The sequence below is a fragment of the Lynx rufus genome, unplaced genomic scaffold (genome assembly GCF_022079265.1).
Source record: "Lynx rufus isolate CCGP_SWC_20201006 ecotype Redwood Valley unplaced genomic scaffold, mLynRuf1.p SCAF_30, whole genome shotgun sequence".
Taxonomy (NCBI): domain Eukaryota; kingdom Metazoa; phylum Chordata; class Mammalia; order Carnivora; family Felidae; genus Lynx; species Lynx rufus.
Window position 1 is genome coordinate 3,186,748 of NW_025814846.1, and position 17,564 is coordinate 3,204,311.

Here is a 17,564-nt window from a genome sequence, read left to right on the forward strand (position 1 = left end):
TAAATCATTGTGAAAGTGAAAGTGACTTAAGAAGTAAATAGATCAGTACTGGTGATGGCGTCAGTAATGTGGGAGATGACTCATAGGCTGAGGTCTGTGTAACTAGATGGAAGGGGTGCCAGGTATGGTTTGCTAGGTATGGTAAGGGGGCAGGAGAAAAGCACAGGTTTGGAAAAGAATATGGTGTGATCAGTCTGGGGCAGGCTGAATGAGAAGTACCTTCAAAGAGTAAGATGAGAAGAGAGAAACAGGGCAGGAGCTAGAGAAGGAAAAATGTCAAGAAAGGCATTTTGTCTCAAGAGAAGAGAGGCATGAGCACTCCAGTTGAAAGGGAGAGCCTAGTTGTCCACAAGAGGGAAGGGATCATTCACTGGCAGGGTCGATTCTCCAGGAGATGCAGAATGACAGAAGACCTGAAATACAAATGGAAGTTTGCTCCCAATGAAAGGAAGTTTCTCTTATAACAGGAGATGAGTGGCCAGGGAGGGAAGACCCAGGAGCCCATTTGGCTTCGGCCTTTGCCACAAAGTCTCATGGGGGAATCCCTGGAGCCTGGAAGCCCCAACCCTGCAAAGATGTCTGTCATAGGCTCTATGGCAGTGGTGTCTAGGCAGACATATCTCCGTGTCTCAGTCAGTCATTGGGCCCTGATCTTGACTGAGTGCCTGTCATACTGCAGACCTATGCTTTCAAATTCACAGACATCTGGCCCTCACAGCAGTCCTGTGCACCATGTTATTATTATTGTTATTATTATTATTATTATTATTATTAATCCCATTTAAGACCTGAACAAAGTAAGGCTCAGGAAGGCTCATGGTCACATAACTAGTAAATGGCAGAACCAAAATCAAGCTACATATCCTGATTCCCAGACCATGGAAAGGTGGTGGCAAAGAGCATTTAGGAGACAGGATTAAGGAAGCAACCAGGCCCAGAGGTTCTGAAGACACCCATGTATTCTGAAAATCCCTTTCAATGGGTGCCTCCCACCCAGGGGGTGGTTTTGCAATGTCTGGAGACATTTTGGTTGTCACAACTTGGGGTGTGGGGTTGTCCCTGGCACCTAGTAGGTAGAGGCCAGGGATGCTGCTAAATGTCCTTCAGTTCATAGGATAGGCCTGACAATAAAGACGTATAGGGCCCAACATGCCAATAGTGCCAAAGTATGGAACCCCTGTTCCAGAAGAAGCTCCTGGGGCCAAGCGGTTTGCCATTGTCTCCCCCTCTCCACAAATGCAAGTATCTTCATGGTTTCTACTGGCTTCTCACTTCTGCGATTTGTGTGTCACTGTAAAACATTCCAACAATGCCACAGTGTTTAAAGTATAAAATAAAAGCCATGCCTCCTCCGGCCACCCTAACTCCTAGAGATAACCCAGTGGTTACTGTAACTTTTAGTCAACAATCTGAACTCCAAAAGTGGAAAACAGCTTATTTTTTTCTCCCTCAGCTGTCTCTGTGACCTATTTCTTTCCTGCCTCTTGGGTGAAATTTCCTGAGGAGCCATAACATTTTCAACCATTTTCAGAGAATTACAAAAATCCTCCTCCAGTTTCTCTCAGGATTTAACATGCCCAGTTCAGGACCACAGACGAAAGACACTCCAACCATCACTGAAAGTTAAAGCTTTTCCCTTCTCCTCTGCTGGACCTATCAGGCCCAGAAGCAAGGCTGCCATACTGGACAGGGGTGTGCTGTCTTGTCCCTCCCTACTGGTTGCAGAGTAAGTCCCTATAAGGATGCACCATCATTTATTTAACCAGGTATCAACCGGTGGGCATTGAGGTTATTTCTAGTTTTGTACTTTTATAAACAATGTTGTGACATTCTTGTACATATGTCTATCTATGCACACTTGTTAAATTACATCTTTAGGGTAATTCCAGCAAGTCAAGGTGCCAAGGTATACATATTTAAAGCATGAAACATATTTCCAGAATGTTCTCCACAGCAATTGTATCAGTTTATGCTCCTACCAGCAAAGGATGAGAGAGCCCATTAAGGGTCTGGGTCTGTATTTTTGGCTGTCTCTCCTTAGCTCTGGGTCTGGCTCTCTCTCTCTGACAACACGGTACCAGGTACATACAAAGAAGACTAGGCTGCATTGCATATTGACTGAATGGGTGTTGAGAGTTAGTCGGGCATATCCTGAAGCCCATGAGGAAAGTGCAAACTCTGTTCCAAACTTCTTCCTTCCTCCTTATCTCTTTCATAGTCATCTCATATTCCTTACCCTCCCTCACACCTCACACTTCTATAGATTCTAGGTCCTGAATTACTCTTGAATCTGTCCTTTCCTCTCTGCCCATGACCAGTGCTGGAATTCAGGCCTCACCATCTCTTGCCCAGAAGAGTTTCCTTGCTGGTCTTACCATCTCCAATTTTGCCATCTCTGATCCATTCTTGATACCTCCAGAGTGAAGGCCCTAAAACACCATCCAGTCAGCCTCCTTTCCCACCTCCAGAGGCTGGCTCCCTATGTCTCACTCCACAGTGCATGCTGTGGCCCATCTTGTCCGTGCTCCTGTCACACCTGGGGCTTTGCCTCCCCCCATCCCCCTTAAACTCTAGCCAGGCACATGATGCTGCCCACCTGCCTCAAAGACAGCAGGCTTTGGCTTTTTGCCCATGGTTCTCTCTTGCTGGACTTTCCTTGTCTTCTTTTCCATGAGTAGACATGCATTGGTTTGTGGCTCCACTGCATTCATTCCTCTCCTTTACTTAGATTCCTGCTTCTTTTGGGGAGGTGGATGGAGGATGGGCTAAATGGGGGATGGGCATTAAGAAGAGCATGTGCGATGAGTGCTGGGTGTTACACATAAGGGATGAATCACTAAATTCTACTCCTGAAACCAATACTATGCTATGTTAACTTGACTTTAAATAAAATCTTGCAAAGAAAAAAAAAGGTTCCTTCTTTTTAGTAAATTGTCTGCCTCATTGGGGTAAGGTTGGTGAGACAGTAAATCCATGTGTCTGCCTCCTACCATGGAAGTCAAAGGGACATAGCTTCCTTCTCCCCATCCTAGGCTGGCCACAAAGTAGGCATAGGACTAAGCTTGGCCGCTGGCCATTCTTTGGACTTTGAATCTGGAGCAAGCAGTATAAGAGTAGAGAAAATAACGTTCATCCATTCCAGTGGCAGCATCCTAATGAAACCGTTCCTATTTCCTACCCCTACCCCCCACCCTTCTTCCCAATGCTGCCTTTGCTTATGTCTATTTCCAGACCTGGGTCCCTAGCCTTTTCCCATTGGGTAAGCTCCTTGTAGCCTACCCCCACATTCCACAAATTCCTTTTTCTTTTTAGTTAGTCAGAGATGGCTTCTGTTGCTCGCAACCAAAAGTTTCTGAGAGAAAGCCCAGCTCAAATGTCCCTTCCTCTGCAAAGCTTTCCCTGGTTCTGCACAAGCATACTTCTGTATACATTCTCATAGCACCCTATGCAAAGTGCAACTCACAGTAGGAATTTTTTTTCTGTCCCTTCCACTAGAGTAAGAACTCATGTTGGTCCAACCTTGTAAGCTCAGTGCCTGATCCAGAGTCAAACATTTAAGTCAACAAATGTTTAAGGACTAAACTAATGGACTCTATCTAGCAGCCTCAGTGGCTTGGACAGAAACATGATGCCTCCAAAATGATGCTGGTGGCCGCTTCCCCTGTGAGACCGGCTGGGAATAAAATGAGCTGGTTTCTATTTGGGGACCTCATTCTGTCTGTGCCACAGAAGATGCAGTGGGAGGAGGAAGGGAAACAGACAGGAGTAGGGGGTGGGGAGGTGGCTATTGGAGCAGCTCAGGTGGAAGATGATGGGGAGCTGGATTAAGATGGTTACAGTGGGGAACTGAGAGGGGAAGGGTTGGCTGGTGAGATCGTGAACAGAGCATTAGAAGTGAATATGAAACTCATTTGCTTCTGGTACTTCTCAGAGCAAAAGCTGGCCATTTGAGATGGCTTCCCTCACAACGAGGTGGTGAGGGAGCACATGTGTGTGTGCACAGGAGACTGTCAGGGAGGGTGTCACACAGGCTTCAGCATCCCCCTCCCACCAACAGCCACCATGAATGCTGCCTGGCCTGTTTTCTAAAGAGCTTCCCCAGGCAGCAGGGGAGAGAGGAGAAGGGGGGCCGGCCACCCACACCACTCAGCAGAGGTGAACATCTAGTCCTCTAGTCCCCCTGCTCCCAGCCACTACAGGCTGCCAGGTGCCTTATTTGTGATGAAAGCTTTTAAAAATCCATGTGTATGGATGGTCATGCATTCATTTTTGTTCATTTCACTAATACTCACTGAACCTGGAGCATGAAATGCACCATGGACCCTGATCTCAAGAAGCTCCCAAGCTGGCGGGGGAGAAGATGCGTAATCAGGCAATTAGGAACCAGTGTGAGCAGGAGGTAAGCACTGGTTGCTATGGGAACACGAGAAGAGGCCACAGCTGCTGCTCCTCTTGGAAGAGTCGTGGCAGGCAAAACAGGAAGCATGAGGCAGGCAGACCTGCTTGCCGGGCCCAAGTCCACATGGCTCAGCCGACTGAGTCTGATTTTGTCCAGGACAAAATCTTCTGGCACAACAAAACCTATGACTTCTCTGCCCCTTCATTGCCTCACCTAAGAAATGAGAAAGGGGATCATAATCGAAAGGCCAAATGAGACCCTGTAGATGTTTGTGCATGGCCCCACGATCTAGGATATGTGGTAGGTGCTAGGAGTTTTTTTCAAAACATATTTGCTGGTTGAACGTTTTCCAGACTACTGGACACCAGAGGTATGAACGAGATAGACAGGGCCCCTGGCCTCACGGAGGTTATAGTAATTTGAGAGGAGGGATCGATAAAAAAAGAAAAAAATCACGGCAGAACTAATTGCTATTGTGATGAGTATCATGATGATGCTATCAGAGTGGTTCAGAGTGGGAGTACACTAGGGGGCCAGGAATAAAGACTTCCTGGAAGAGGTGACATTTCTGCTAAGATCAGGAGGAGGAATTAGCAAAGAGGTGGGGATACTGGATTCCAAGTACGGTGAGCAGCAAGTGTGATGGTGATGGTGCTGAAGCAACAGGGTGTCTGGTATGTTCCAGGCAAGGAGAGGAAGTCAGTGGAATCTGGGGGGGGGGCACAAAAGAGGTGTGGAGAGGGGATGCTGGAAAGATGGGCAGGGGCACCAATGAATCCAAGTCTCTAGGCTGTGGTAAGTTCACCTTGGATCCTAGGATGACCCCAAACTTCCAGTGTTACTCTGACTCCCACAGCTGATCAACTTACCTGTCAGTACCTGTGGCAGGGCTGAACTCAGGGGCTTTACCCAAAGCCCACTTGTAGAAGTTTCTGGAGTATGAAAGCTGTCAGAGCCTTTGGAAAGCAGTTAGGCCCAAACTGTCATTTTGCAGATGGGAACACTGAGGCCCAGACAGGAAGAAGACTTCTCAGGTCTGGAACTAGAACCCAGGCTGGGAGGCCACCCAGTGCTTCATGCCTCTTGCAGAAATCTGAAAGTGGACTTTTTAAAATTTCTTTTGAAGATGCCATTCTCTCATCCTCTCTGAGTAACAAGCCGTATTTCCAGTTCTTTCTTGCCTTCTTGTACTTCCCCCAGTGTTCTTTTCAAAAAGGCACATTTTCCATAACCTCAGCTCCTCATTTGCTTATCTTCCACCTTCCATTGTGAATGGGGTAGCCAGGAGCAGGGCTTGGATCCCAGGCTAGGCCCAAAGGAGCTACTCCTGTGCCAGTGATTGATGTATCTTCAAGCTTACCCTAGCTTCTGCCCTTGCCACTCCCCCAGTCATGTTCCATGAGCAAAGCTCTCCCTGCTGACATAATCACAGTACTTCCCTGCCTGGGCAGGCCGCACCATACACACACTGGCATAGAGTTTCAGCCACCATCTAATACAATCTATCCATTGCCAAGATGAAGACAGTGAGGACTAGGGAGGAGAGGGGATCCACTCAGGGTCAGGCCCAAGTGAACTGTGAACTGTGAACTGTGAACTGTGTTCTGGCCTTTTGACTCTGCCCAACTCACCCCTTCCCCCGCCCTGCCCAGCCATCTGCCCGTATCATCAGCTGGCTCCCTTCTCTCCCTGTTGATGCCAAGGGTTGAGGGGAAACCCTATGGAAAGAGGGTGGCCCAGTGCTGTCTTAGCAGAGGCTGAAGGGGGAAGAGTGAGGGAAACCTGTTCTCTGCCCCTCTAGCTTAGCTGGTGTCACATGCCAGCCAGCCCTCTCTCCTCACTCCCTACAGCACAGGGCCACAGCAGGTTCAGTGGAGGATCCAGTAAGCTGCTCTATGTCTCCACCAGGAAATGCCCCACTTTGGTAGGCCTCCCTTTTAGTCAGGAACTTAGGCCACCACATTCCTCTTGCCCTAGGCCTGGAAGTAGCCAGCTTTGGAGCTGACAGTGCTGGCCCCAAATTTCAGCTCTGCCACCTCTACCCGAGTAGCCTGGGACAAATCCCTTACAATCTCTGAGCCTCAGCTTCCCCACTGGAACATAAGAATTGCTACCCTACCAGCTAGCTATAAAGAGAGGGCATATGTAAAGTACCTGGCATATTATCGATAGGCATTTGACAAATGTTCGTCTCCTCCCCATACCCCACTCAAGTGCTGCGAGTGGGGCTGGAGGGGAAACCTCACTCTCATCAATCCCTGCCTGATTTCTGCCAGAGATCCCTGGGGAGAGGCTGGGACCAGATCTTGGCAAGAGTTTCTTGGCTCTGGGGAGAAGAGAAGGGAGCTGCGTCCCACAGTAGACAGTCCTAATCCCTGCAATTCACCAGGAAACACTCAGTGTGAAGTCAAGCCAGAGGAAAGGAGGAAGGGCAGGAGAGATTGGAGGAAAGGAGGAGGAGGCAGGTGGCTTGGGAGTCTGTGGGAAGTCAGGACAGGGAGAAGAGGACCAGACAGCATGGGGGCTCATGCTGCTGGTCCAGGCAGTGCCAGACACTTAGGAGAGACAAAGGAGGAGTCCTCTGGGCCGCAGGCTGTTTGAAGCTCTCTTGGTGGCAGCCACTCTTATGTAATCCTGGGGCACAGGATCTCTGTCTTATGGGGACACATCCAGGCTCTAGCACGAGAGTCAGCCCAGCCCACCCCATCCGGCTTTAGACATCTGGCCCCCACCCCACATCCCTGCTCTGTCTCCACTCCTTTGAGACAGGCTCAGACTTTGCTGCCCTCATTGTCTGCCTCCACAACCAAACCCCTGATCCCCTCCCCCACCAAGGTTCCTTTTTGATCCATAGTTCCCTATAACCCAGGGGTCCCCAAACATCTCTGACTTAGACATTACAATTATTCTTCAGAAGGAATTCCCCTCTGTCTCCAAAGTTATCAGTATTAGTTACTGCAAAGAGGACTTAACTTTGAGACTCTAGGTACATTTGGCTGAAATGTGTCCACTGGCTCACCTGCCCCTTCTTGCAGCCAGGATCATCCCCAGAAAGATGCCAAACAGGGGTCAGCGAAGTCTGTGGCCAGGAATGGCCCTCGGTCTCCATCTCTGGTGATGACTGAGTCTGTGGCCTGGATCAGAGCTGACTCTGTAGCTGGGATCAAGGCTGAGTTTGTGACCAGGTTCAGGGGTCTGTATGACCAGGGTTCCATAAGTTTCTTTTGGTCGCAAGCAATAGAACTCAACTCTGGCTAACTTGGGGAGAAAATAAGACTGTATTTCAAAGGTATTGGGCTGGTTTTCAGACCTGATTGATACAAACATGACTCAGCTCCAGTCGTCCCAGTGTCTGTGTGTCTCCTTATGAGTTTTGAATACCTAGGAAAGGAGTCTAGTTGGCCTAGCATGGGTCAGGAATCCAGGATCAGTCAAGCTAGCCATGGTACGGGGCCACACATTGCCAGTGGAAATGGGAAGGGCTCCAGCCTTGAGGAAAAGCAATCTGGCACCATCTAACAAAACGCAGTAGGGATATATGTCATTTTAAATAAAAAAGGACAGGCAAAAACCCATGCATGTATCACACATATATGTATAAATACAGTACACATATACCTGTATACGATTATAAAAATATAAAGAAAAACATGAAATAATGAGTACTAGGTTACTGAAGTAGGTTATGGGGAGCAGTGATACAGGTAGAGGAGGGAGACAACTACACAGCAGAAAAGACTATAATTAAAAAAAAATGCACATAGGATTTCTTTTATGAGTGTATCTAACATTATATAGATATTTGTGTATACTTATAAAGATATTGGCTTAAAAATATTTTACAGAAGAGATGAATAAAAATATAACAGAAAAAAGGAGTCTTATAAAAAATGGGGTAGCAGGATTATTGACAAGATGGACCTTGACACCAAAAGCCTTATTAGAGACAAGGAGAGTCATTTCTTACCAATCAAATGAACAATTCTCTGAGAAGATAGAGCAGTTCTTAACCTATGTGCCCTGTACATGTTTATGACACTGTGCATGCCCTTTAAATCTTGGTTTTTTTTTTAATTCAATATTGTTTACAAGTGGTACCCATTGTTACACATGTAGATTTAGATTCTGCATTATGGCTGCTCTGTAGTAAATATTCCACTGTGACAATTATTCATTTCCCCTTTGATAAACATTTTGGTTTTCTTTCTGGTCTTTTCCTATTAAAAACAATGCTGCACCAAATATCACAACAAATTCTACCATAACCTAAAAAAACAATGCTGCAATGAATATAATTACACATAATTCATTTCAATCATGTGCAAGTGTATCTCTAAGTAAATTCCTAGAAGGAGACTTTCTAGGTCAAAAAGTATGTGCATTAGTAATTTTGCTAGATATTGCCAACTTGCCTACTACAGAGGTTCTACCAATTTACCTAACCCCCCAGAGATATTTGAGAGTGCCTGAGGTTCTTCACCCTCCACCACACAGCGTGTCATCAAGATTTTCCAGATGGGTCAGTCTCATTGTATTCTTTTCCAAGAAAGTGTCTATTTGTATCCTTTGTTCATTTTGATATTTGTTTGTTGGTCCTTTATTGACTTATGGGAGCTCTTTATGCATTTGGGAAATGAGCCCTTCATGAAATTGGCAGCAAAGAGGTTCCCCAGGTTTTCATTTGTGTTTTGCTCTACTTAGAATTGTTTATCTATATATATTTGGCCTGCCCGAAGATTTTGTTTTTATGTAATTGAATCTTTTCTCTTTGTCTCCTGTATGTTTTGTCAAACTTATAGAGGTCTTATCTACTTAAGGATTATAAAAAAACATTCCCCCATGGTTTAAGTATTTTTATACATTTATATTGACATTTAGAGAAAACCCCAATTAAGAGAAGATATTTGTAACTGTACAAATATCACTGACATCTGGTATCCAGAATATATAAAGAATTCCTAGAATTCAATAAATTGGTATAACCACTTTGGAAAATGAATTGGCACCATCTATTGAAGTTAAAATGCTCCTATCTGTGTCCTGCCCCAATAACCCCCACCTGGAATTTCTGCCCTTGTGTAAACCCCTCACCATGAGTGTGGGCTAGACCTAGTAGCTCACTTTTAATAAATAAAATGTGGTGAAAGTGTTAGGATGTCATTTCTGAGAACTGCCTTGAAGAAATGTTAAAAGATATAGGTCAGAAAATTGTATCTATATTTCAAAAAGGTAGAGTATTAAATCTTTCATTTTTCTTTTTCTTAACTGACCAAATAACAGTTTGCTCAAAAAAATAGTAGCAACAGTGTATTGGATGATAATAGCTTATGGATAAGTGAAATGAATGACAGCAATATTATAAGGGACATGAGGGATAAATTGGGAATATTCTGAAGGACTGTCATGTCATTTGAAAATGGACCTGGATTAGTTGTAAATGTATATTGCAACCACTAAAAATGTAAAAATAATAAATATAATTGAAATTATAATAGAGAAGAAAAAATGGAGTCTTATAAAATGCTCAATTAAAATTAGAGAAGGCAGAAAAAATGGAAGACAAAAAAAAGAGAGAAACAAAGAACAAAGGCAATGAATAGGAAACAGTTACAAATATGGTCAATATTAATCCAACTTTATCAGTAATCACTTTAAATGTGAATATTCTAACTATACCAATTATAAAAGCAGAGACTATCAGAATGGATTAAAAACAAAAAAGACCTGGGGCAACTGGGTGGCTCAGTTAAGCATCTGACTCTTTTTTTAAATTTATTTTGAGAGAGAGAGAGGGAGAGAGAGAGGGAAAGAGAGAATCCCAAGCAGGCTCCACACTGTCAGCACAGAGCCCAACACTGGGCTTGATCTCACCCACTGTGAGATCATGGCCTGAGATGAAATCAAGAGTCAGACACTTAACCGACTGAGCCACCTAAGTGCCTCAAGCATCTGACTCTTGATATTGGCTCAGGTCATGATCTCACGGTTTGTGAAATTGAGCCCTGTGTGGAGCCTGCTTGGGATTCTCTCTCCCTTTCCCTCTTTCTTTGCCCCTCCCCTGCTTGCGCATGGTTTCTCTCTCTCTCTCTCTCTCTCTCTCTCTCTCAAAATAAATAAACATTAAAAAAGACCCTAGTGTATGTTGTTTATAAGAAACTCATTTTATTTATTTATTTACTTACTTATTTATTTATTTATTTAGTGCAAGCAGAAGAGGGGAGAAAGAGAGGGAGAGAGAATCACAAGCAGGCTCCACACTCAGTGCAGAGCCTGATGCAGGGCTTGATCATGAAATCAAGAGTTAGCTGCTTAACCAACTGAGGCACCCAGGTGCCCCCAAACACATTTTAAATATAAAGACACAGATAGATTAAAAGTAAATGGATAGAGAAAGATATATACATTATCATTAATAAAAAGAAAGCTGGAGTAGCTATGTTAATTCCAAAGAAAGCGGATTCAGAACATGAAACATTATCAGGGATAAATGTGGGAATTACATAATGATAAAAGGTTATCAGTTCAGATCTGAGGATCTGAAGAAAATAAAATTTGCCCAATCTGTATGACCGGTACATGCAAATGTGCATTTTATACTCTACTTTTCTGTATATATGCAATATTTCAAATTTGAAATAAAATATACAGCCCATCCTTTCTTGAGTACAAAAACTACATGTACATTAGATTAGCCTTACTAACTGTGTTGTTCAATCTGTCTGTACCCTTATTTATTTTGCAGTCTATTTGATCCATTTACACCATAACAAGTCTGGCTAAGTCTCCCACTATGCTTGCAAACTTTGTGATCTGTCTTCATATTTCTAACATATTTGCCTCATATACTTTGAAATGAATATAGAGTTTACTGACTACATCTTCTCCGTGAATGAAACAACCCATTCTGTTCTCTTTAATGTTTTTTACTTTGAGTTCTTGATTATATTCTGATATTAACATTGCTACATGTCTGTTGCCTTTTTTCGTCCTTGTTTTCTTCTTTTTAAAATGCCTTCTTCCCCTCCTTCCTTTCCTTTCTTTCTTCCTTCAAAATACTTAAAATGAGAATTTGCTTTTTTTAGGCATTAACCCATATTACATACTGATACATTTGGATTTATTCCTGCCCTTTGGTATTTTGCTTTTAAATACCCTTTCTTGTTGCCTGCCACCCCACTTCTGCCCTTTGATAGACTGGGTTTTCCTCTTTGTTCTACATATTGTTTAGTGGCTTGAAGGTTACACATACATCCTATTTGTATTATGTTGTTGCCCCTAATATTTCTCATTCTTCTATGATGCATTTTATTTCCAAGAACAAAACTTTGCTATTGTTGTGAACATGGGGAGTCTTTACATTAGATGTAAATATTAATGATGCATTGTAAAGTGCAATTTAAAAAAGTAGTTCAGAGTTCAGTAAACTGTACAAATCCAAAAGGTATGGCTATGATATTTTTAAACTGCAATGCAATTACCAGATGGTGAACCCGTATTGTGCTTCATGACTGATCATTTCTTTTGGATAGAGAGGCTTGATTTTGTAATTAACAACAAATTCTACCATAAACAATTAGCAACAAATTCTACCATAAACAGTTCAATTGCTTCAATTACCAGGTTTTAAAAAATTGCAACCCTAGATATAGTTTCACATTTTTAATACTTCTAGTACAAACCATAACATGCCACATAGGATTTGATATATTATTATAATTACTTTTACATGGGAATTAATCAGAAAGAATTTGTAGATTTCATTTCATGAAAAAAAAAAAGAACAGAAGGGAATACGGCTAAATGTTTAACATTTGTTACAGCTGGCTGTTGGTTACATTTTTCGCTGTCCTTTTCTGTATCCTTGACGATTTCATCATTTAAAATGAAATAATGCTTTCGGGCCCACCCTGATTTGTCGAGAGCAGCTGCCGCCCCCGCCACATCAAGGGGGCGGGCCCCTGCCGACGCCACAATCACTTCCTCCGCCGCAGTCGCTGCCCGCCCAGCTGCTGTCTGGCGGGGGAGGAGCTGGAGAGCAGGAGCAACCTCTCTGGCGGTCGTGGCGGTCGGAGGTCCGAGAGCTCTGCTCCTACTGAGAGCGTGCGGGTGTCAGGACTGGGTGAGTGAAAGGCTGTTTATTTCCTCAATTCATCCAGACGTGGCGGTGGGGCAAGTGGCCGGGCACGGGGGCGAGGATCTAAGGGACCTCTAGCGAACAGATTTTCAGGCTTGCCCCTCGGGAAGGGGTGGGGCGGACGCAGGACCTGACTGCAGAGTGAGGCCTGTGTCCACCGACCTATTTGGGGGCTCCATCCTCCGTCCCCCAGCCCCTATCGTGTGGCGCGGCCCCTACTCGAATGGCTTTGATCTCTGTTTGAGAGGGGAGGGGTGGTCGGGGCCCTCTCCTCCTTCCTCCCTTCTGGGTCCCTTTGCAGAACACTCCGTGGCCTTTCTTCCCCCATTTTGCAGTTGTTTGCTGAATGGTAAAACGTTAAGATTTTTAGGTAAATATATTGTTGCCAGGAAAATAATTGTCAGAAAAACAAATTATTTTCAGGGAAAATGAGACCCCCACATGCCCTTTTCTTTTTTCCCCTTTCCCTGGCACGTTGGTTTGGATATGCTGTTTGAGCTGATAATGTTCTCCTGTCCCTCATTATGACATTGCGGCCCCCTCCCCCTCTCTGTGTGTCGCGTGTGTGGGCAGGACATACACACACATGCACACACGCACATACACATGCACGCAAGCATACATACATACACGCATACACAGACATACACACACAAAACCCTTCCATTGCAGTCCTCTCCCTGCCTCCCCCCATACTCAAGGTTCTGGCACATCCCCTTCCCCTTGCATGCATGGACACACACACATGCACACCCTCTTGCACACTGTCACACCCTCCAATGCCTTTCCCTGCTTCTCACTGCCTGCCACATACACACCTCCAGAAGCAGCCCCCTCCTGCTTCTGCCTCTGTGTGCTCTAGCAAGCACACACACACACACACACACACACACACACACACACACCACTTTTGGGGCTACCTTATACCCTGCCTGCCACATACGCACATAAGGATATCCTTTGATTGCTGGATCCTCTTTCATATGCCACTTACATACATATGCACCCACACACTCTTATTCACACAGCCCTCACAAATACTCCCAGCCCTCCTCCCTGTCTGCTACATAGGTGCATAGACAGCTCTCCTTCGCTGGTTCCTGCAGTGGACACACTCACACTCACACTCACATAAATCCTTCTCCAGGGATGCCATGCCCCCTCCCTGCTAGCCACATTCATGAATATACATATTTCTTTCATTGCTGGCCCCCATTCCACCCACCAGCCACCCGCACATCCCTGTCCTGTGCTGTCCCTCCCATGGATGCATTTGCTCACACTGACATTTCTCCATTGTTGCCTCCCATTTTGACGAACACACACGCAGACCATGGACACCCATATCTAGGGCCACCGTACCCTTTCTTGCCTGCCACTGACACAGGAACACACGTCCCTCCAGAGTTTCAGCCGCTGCACACACAACCGTACACGCACATTCTCTTTCTCTCACACTTACACATCCCTCTCCTCTGAAGCCACCCTACACACACCTGTCATTTTTATACCCACATCTGGAATGAGTCTCATTCTGTCTGACACTAATGCCTCTTCCCAATACATCTGTCCTGTCCCCCCTACAAACACAGACATCTCTTCATTGCATGATTGCTGGTCCCCCCCTTCCACCTACCCTTCTCCTCCTGACAGACACGTAGGCACTCTTGAACATGTGGTGATCTATATTTTTTACCCTATTTCCATTTGCATTTCTCCTGTATGTCTGCAGGGCTCAGAAAAACGCAGACACCCTATAAAATAACCGCAGCAATCTTTCCTCTTCCATGTTGGCATAATTCCACAGGACTTTACCCACCTTGCTAGCATCCAGTCCCCCCCCGCCGCCCACCCATCTTCTGTCAGATTCTCCCCTGGGTCTGGCTTTCCTATAAACCCAGTCTTGTAATCATTTTGCCAACATTAAAAATGTGTTCCAGGTCTACACCTGACAGTCACTGGAATGCTACTTCAGGCCTTAGAAGAAAGTGAAACTAATTTTAAAGGCCCCTTATTCTTTCTGTTACCTGCCTGCTGAAGTGAAAATAGATCTCCCTGCTCCTTTATTCTGAACTGATTTGACTTTCCCATCTCCAAAGCTTGTTCAGGGAGCAGGAGCCTTTCCACTCGAGCCCCAGCTGTATTGGAAACCCTCCTAAAAGTCAGAGCAATGGGTCAGGAATCTAGCAAGCCTGTATGGCCCAAGCCATCAGGAGGGTATCAGTCCAATACAGGCAGGAGGTATGGAAGAAGGCATGCTTATGTCAGTTTCAGGCCATCCATGAGCCACCAGGAAAGGATTTCCAGCCAGAGAAAGACGACATCCGAAGTCCCAATGCACAGATCAGCCCCCAGTCAAACCACCAAGAGGAGCCGGTCACCATTTTCCACCACTCGTCGTAGTTGGGAAGACAGTGAGAGCTCGGGAACCAGCCTGAATGTTGATAATGAGGACTACTCCAGGTACCCACCGAGAGAGTACAGGGCCTCGGGTAGCAGAAGAGGAATGGCTTATGGACACGTTGACTCTTTCGGGGCAGATGATAGTGAGGAGGAGGGGGCTGGGCCTGTTGACCGAGTGCCAGTTAGAGGGAAAACTGGCAAGTTTAAAGATGAGAAGCCCTATGACCCAGAGAAAGGGGCAAGGTCTTTGGCTGGGGTGCCCCCACAGTTCTCTAGCTTTAACCGTGATGTGAGAGAGGAGCTTGACAAGGTAGACCCAGCCCCTGTGGTGAGACGCTCTGCTAGCAGAGCAGAGTTCCTGCAGCCAAATAGCATGGCTCCTCAGACGTCCGCTGAAGGCAAGGTGGCAACCACTGGTGACAGCCTGGAGAGGGAGAGACAGGAGCAGAATTTACCTGCACGTCCCATCAGGGCTCCTGTGAGTATTTGTGGTGGTGGGGAAAACACCCCAAAGAGTGCGGAGGAGCCAGTGGTGAGGCCCAAAATCAGAAATCTGGCAAGTCCAAACTGCGTGAAGCCAAAGATATTTTTTGATACTGATGATGATGATGATATGCCACACAGTACTTCCAGGTGGAGGGATTCTGCCAATGCTGATGAAGGCCATGCCAATGGCCGAGGCAGAAGAGGCAGAGTTGAGAGTTTAAGTGGCTTCTCTGAGCCAAAGTACCCTGAGGAGAAGAGGGATGCCAGGAATGACCAAGTGAAGCCAGAAAAGGTGCCAAGACGACGACGAACCATGGCCGACCCTGACTTCTGGACGTACAGCGATGATTACTACAAATACTATGAGGAAGACTCTGACAGTGACAAAGAGTGGACTGCTGCTCTGCGTCGGAAGTATCGAGGCCGAGAGCAAAATCTGTCATCCAGTGGTGAAAGCTGGGAGACTCTGCCAGGGAAAGAAGAGCATGAACCTGAGCAAGTCAGAGTGAATGCCAGTGCTGGTGCCAGCCCCAGTGCTAGTGCCAGTGTGAACAGCAGTAGCAGCAATGAACTTGAAGAAGTTCGGGGACCACCTCTTCAAGAAGAGGAGCAGGCATCCCCAGAAGAAGGAGAGGTTCCTTGGCTCCAGTACAATGAAAATGAGAGCAGCAGCGACGGGGATAATGATTCCGGCCAGGAGTTTCTGCAGCCAGGAGTGTTCATGCTGGATGGAAACAACAACCTTGAAGATGATTCCAGCGTGAGTGAAGACTTAGAAGTGGATTGGAGCCTCTTTGACGGGTTTGCAGATGGGTTGGGGGTGGCCGAAGCCATTTCCTACGTGGATCCTCAATTTCTCACATACATGGCACTTGAAGAACGCCTGGCCCAGGCGATGGAAACAGCCCTCGCGCACTTAGAGTCTCTCGCAGTGGACGTGGAGGTGGCCAATCCACCTGCAAGCAAGGAGAGCATCGACACCCTTCCCGAGATCCTGGTCACTGAAGATCACAGTGCAGTGGGGCAGGAAATGTGTTGCCCCATCTGCTGTAGTGAATATGTGAAGGGGGAGGTGGCAACTGAGCTGCCATGCCACCACTATTTCCACAAGCCGTGCGTGTCCATCTGGCTTCAGAAGTCAGGCACCTGCCCCGTGTGCCGCTGCATGTTCCCTCCCCCGCTCTAAGGCCAAGGCTCTTTACTTCTTTGTCGGTTGGTTTTCCCCATCTGAAATCCACAATACTGCAGGAGCCCTCTCAAAATTAACAATTGAAATGAAACCAATCAGTTCATTAATCTACACCTGTTGATTCCTTGTGATTCTTTCCAATGTGAAAATGGTTGTGTGCGATTGCATTAAAAATCCTATTGTCTCTTAGAGGTTAGAAAAGCAAAACTAAACATTCTAAATGCTACTTGAGATTGCAGTAAAAACATACATTTTCTAACCCGAGTGGAAATAAGTTGCATTTGTCTTCAGTAGAATATGTTGCTGTTAATTGTAATGTCAAGTTGATCTGTTAAATATGTCCAGAAGGCATCATCATTTCTGTTGCATGTTATGGGTTAATGTTCCTGTAATTGCAGTGCCGTAAAAGCTCATTAAAGTTCTTCTTTTGGTTTTACATGGTATAGTGGAATTGTTTGGTTTTGTCTAAAATGGTGGTACTAAGTGACTTTATAATCAGTCTATTGAACTTGCATCAAAAATAGGGTTTGGTGGGGTCTTCTTTTTTCTTTTTCCTTTTTTTTTTTTTTTTTTTTTTGGTGCTCCCAAAAGTAGAAAAGCTGGAAGGTCATTGGAAATGCTAACTCCAACAGTGGCAAAAAATTAAGGGTAATGATTTCTAAAAGTAGGAATAAAGTGTGTGTGACTCTACGGGGCAAAGGTCAAATGGAGAGTACTCAGTCTATGGGAAGGAAAGAGACAATGAGAAAGCATGGTAAAAATAAAGAACAATGGTAGGAATAAGTCCAAACTGAGTATAGGGGTGAAGGAGTTAAAATCCCCTTTTACAAAATAGAACCTCTCAGAGCGGGGCTCCTGGCTGGCTCACTCGGTAGAGCGTGCAGTTCTTGATGTTGGGATTGTGAGTTCGAGCCCCATGCTGGGTGGAGAGATCACTTAAAGAAATAAAATCT

At 45.4% G+C, this 17,564-nt stretch overlaps 1 protein-coding gene across 2 annotated transcripts; it reads left to right on the forward strand.

Moving 5' to 3' along the window:
- Positions 1-12,435: 12,435 nt before the first annotated feature.
- On the forward strand, positions 12,436-17,054 carry PJA1 (praja ring finger ubiquitin ligase 1). Of its 2 annotated transcripts, none has more exons than XM_047092594.1 (2): positions 12,436-12,518; positions 14,474-17,054. In XM_047092594.1, exon 2 carries the CDS (start codon positions 14,704-14,706, stop codon positions 16,606-16,608), a length of 1,905 nt encoding a protein of 634 aa, XP_046948550.1. In that variant the 5' UTR covers positions 12,436-12,518; positions 14,474-14,703; the 3' UTR covers positions 16,609-17,054. The 2 variants fall into 2 exon arrangements, with proteins under 2 accessions (XP_046948550.1, XP_046948551.1); XM_047092595.1 differs by having other exon boundaries at positions 12,438-12,518; positions 14,802-17,054.
- Positions 17,055-17,564: the final 510 nt, after the last annotated feature.

Coding starts and splice junctions, on each gene's coding strand:
- PJA1 (XM_047092594.1), top strand. CDS start 14,704: ATGGGTCAGGAATCTAGCAAGCCTGTATGGCCCAAGCCATCAGGAGGG.